Source organism: Acyrthosiphon pisum, chromosome A2 (assembly GCF_005508785.2).
Source record: "Acyrthosiphon pisum isolate AL4f chromosome A2, pea_aphid_22Mar2018_4r6ur, whole genome shotgun sequence".
NCBI classification, from domain to species: domain Eukaryota; kingdom Metazoa; phylum Arthropoda; class Insecta; order Hemiptera; family Aphididae; genus Acyrthosiphon; species Acyrthosiphon pisum.
Genome location: NC_042495.1, coordinates 15,635,148 through 15,636,414, shown reverse-complemented (window position 1 = coordinate 15,636,414; position 1,267 = coordinate 15,635,148). Strand labels below are relative to the sequence as shown.

The 1,267-nt window shown below is 36.1% G+C and overlaps 1 protein-coding gene across 1 annotated transcript; it reads right to left on the bottom strand.

The window, feature by feature from the left end:
* Positions 1-56: 56 nt before the first annotated feature.
* On the bottom strand, positions 57-914 carry LOC103310616. Its single transcript, XM_008189414.1, has one exon. It carries the CDS (start codon positions 912-914, stop codon positions 57-59), a length of 858 nt encoding a protein of 285 aa, XP_008187636.1.
* Positions 915-1,267: the final 353 nt, after the last annotated feature.

Genomic DNA, 1,267 nt, shown 5'->3' with positions numbered 1-1,267 from the left:
TTAAGTGAACTTAAAGGTTTTTAAGTTGACAGTGATCGAATCGTCCAGCATCGTTTTCAATACTTTTTTTTTCGATCTGTCTGTAATCCAAACAGCACAAATCTCGGTTTTTCTAGCAAGCTGCTGGACTTTACCGTCCACGAATGAGAAGAATTTTTCGGAAGTACCGGATACTCACAAAGATCCCATGTACGAAAAGCACACGACAGTGTTTTACGCGAATCTATTACTTTTATCAGTCTTAATTTTTCTTTATCACTGACTCTGATAATTGGCATCTTCCAAACCACCTTAGTAAGTTCGATTGTAATTTTTTTATTTTTTTCAACGGCCTCGGTTGCACCTTTGCCAACAACATGTATCGCATCCAGGTCGGTAGATGCACGATTTAAAATCAGTTGCTGATTACAATTAAGTAATATTTTTTTATAGTCTTCACAGAATCCGAATAAATGTTTTAGAGGGATACACCCGGTAAATACATTGTCGGTCATAAAATTTTTATTATCTTCACTATCCATGGCCGAGTCCCAAGCAGCGCTCTCTAGAGTATTCAAATCGTTTGGAGAATACGAGCAGTATGCTTTCAAACAAGAGGAAATTCCCGGTGATTTTAATTTTTGTATTTCTACACCGTTTATTTCATATCGCATTTCGGAGAATAAAAATGCCAATCCGTTATTTGAAAAACGAACATCTCCAACAGCATCGGTGGGTTTATTTACTTTTCCCTCGATGTAAATATAACTTTCACACGGTAAAGTGTACGAATCCATATTTAAAATACTTATCCTTATTTCATCATTATTTGATAAAGACATGTTTGAGTACGGAGTGAACGAATGATAATTCATCTGCGTTATTTTACACTCATCGACATAGTCGGCCGTAACGTCTAAATACGTGTCATCCATAATTATACTTGCAGCGATCGGAGAAAATTTAAATTATTTTTAGTGAGCTTGGACTTGTTTTTTTTCGGTTTAGAAATAGTTTTTTTCGATTTTGACATAGATGTTGACTTCTTAACGGCAGGCGGTAAACTGACAGGTTTTTTGATTGCAGCTCTATTTATATTAATGTTAAATTTGAGCGCCATATCCACGCGTGATTTGTAGACGGACTGTTATCGGTTCACCGCGAAGATTAATTAGACAATCGTTTTGATCTTTTAGTACGACAATTACTCTACTTATAGATCTCGTGTTGAGACCATAAAAAACTGGGTGTCTAGGTACCTCAACGATTTTATACCCAGCAGGCACAG

Excerpts from the sequence above, each read along its gene's own strand:
- LOC103310616 (XM_008189414.1), bottom strand. The coding sequence starts at position 914 with ATGGATGACACGTATTTAGACGTTACGGCCGACTATGTCGATGAGTGT.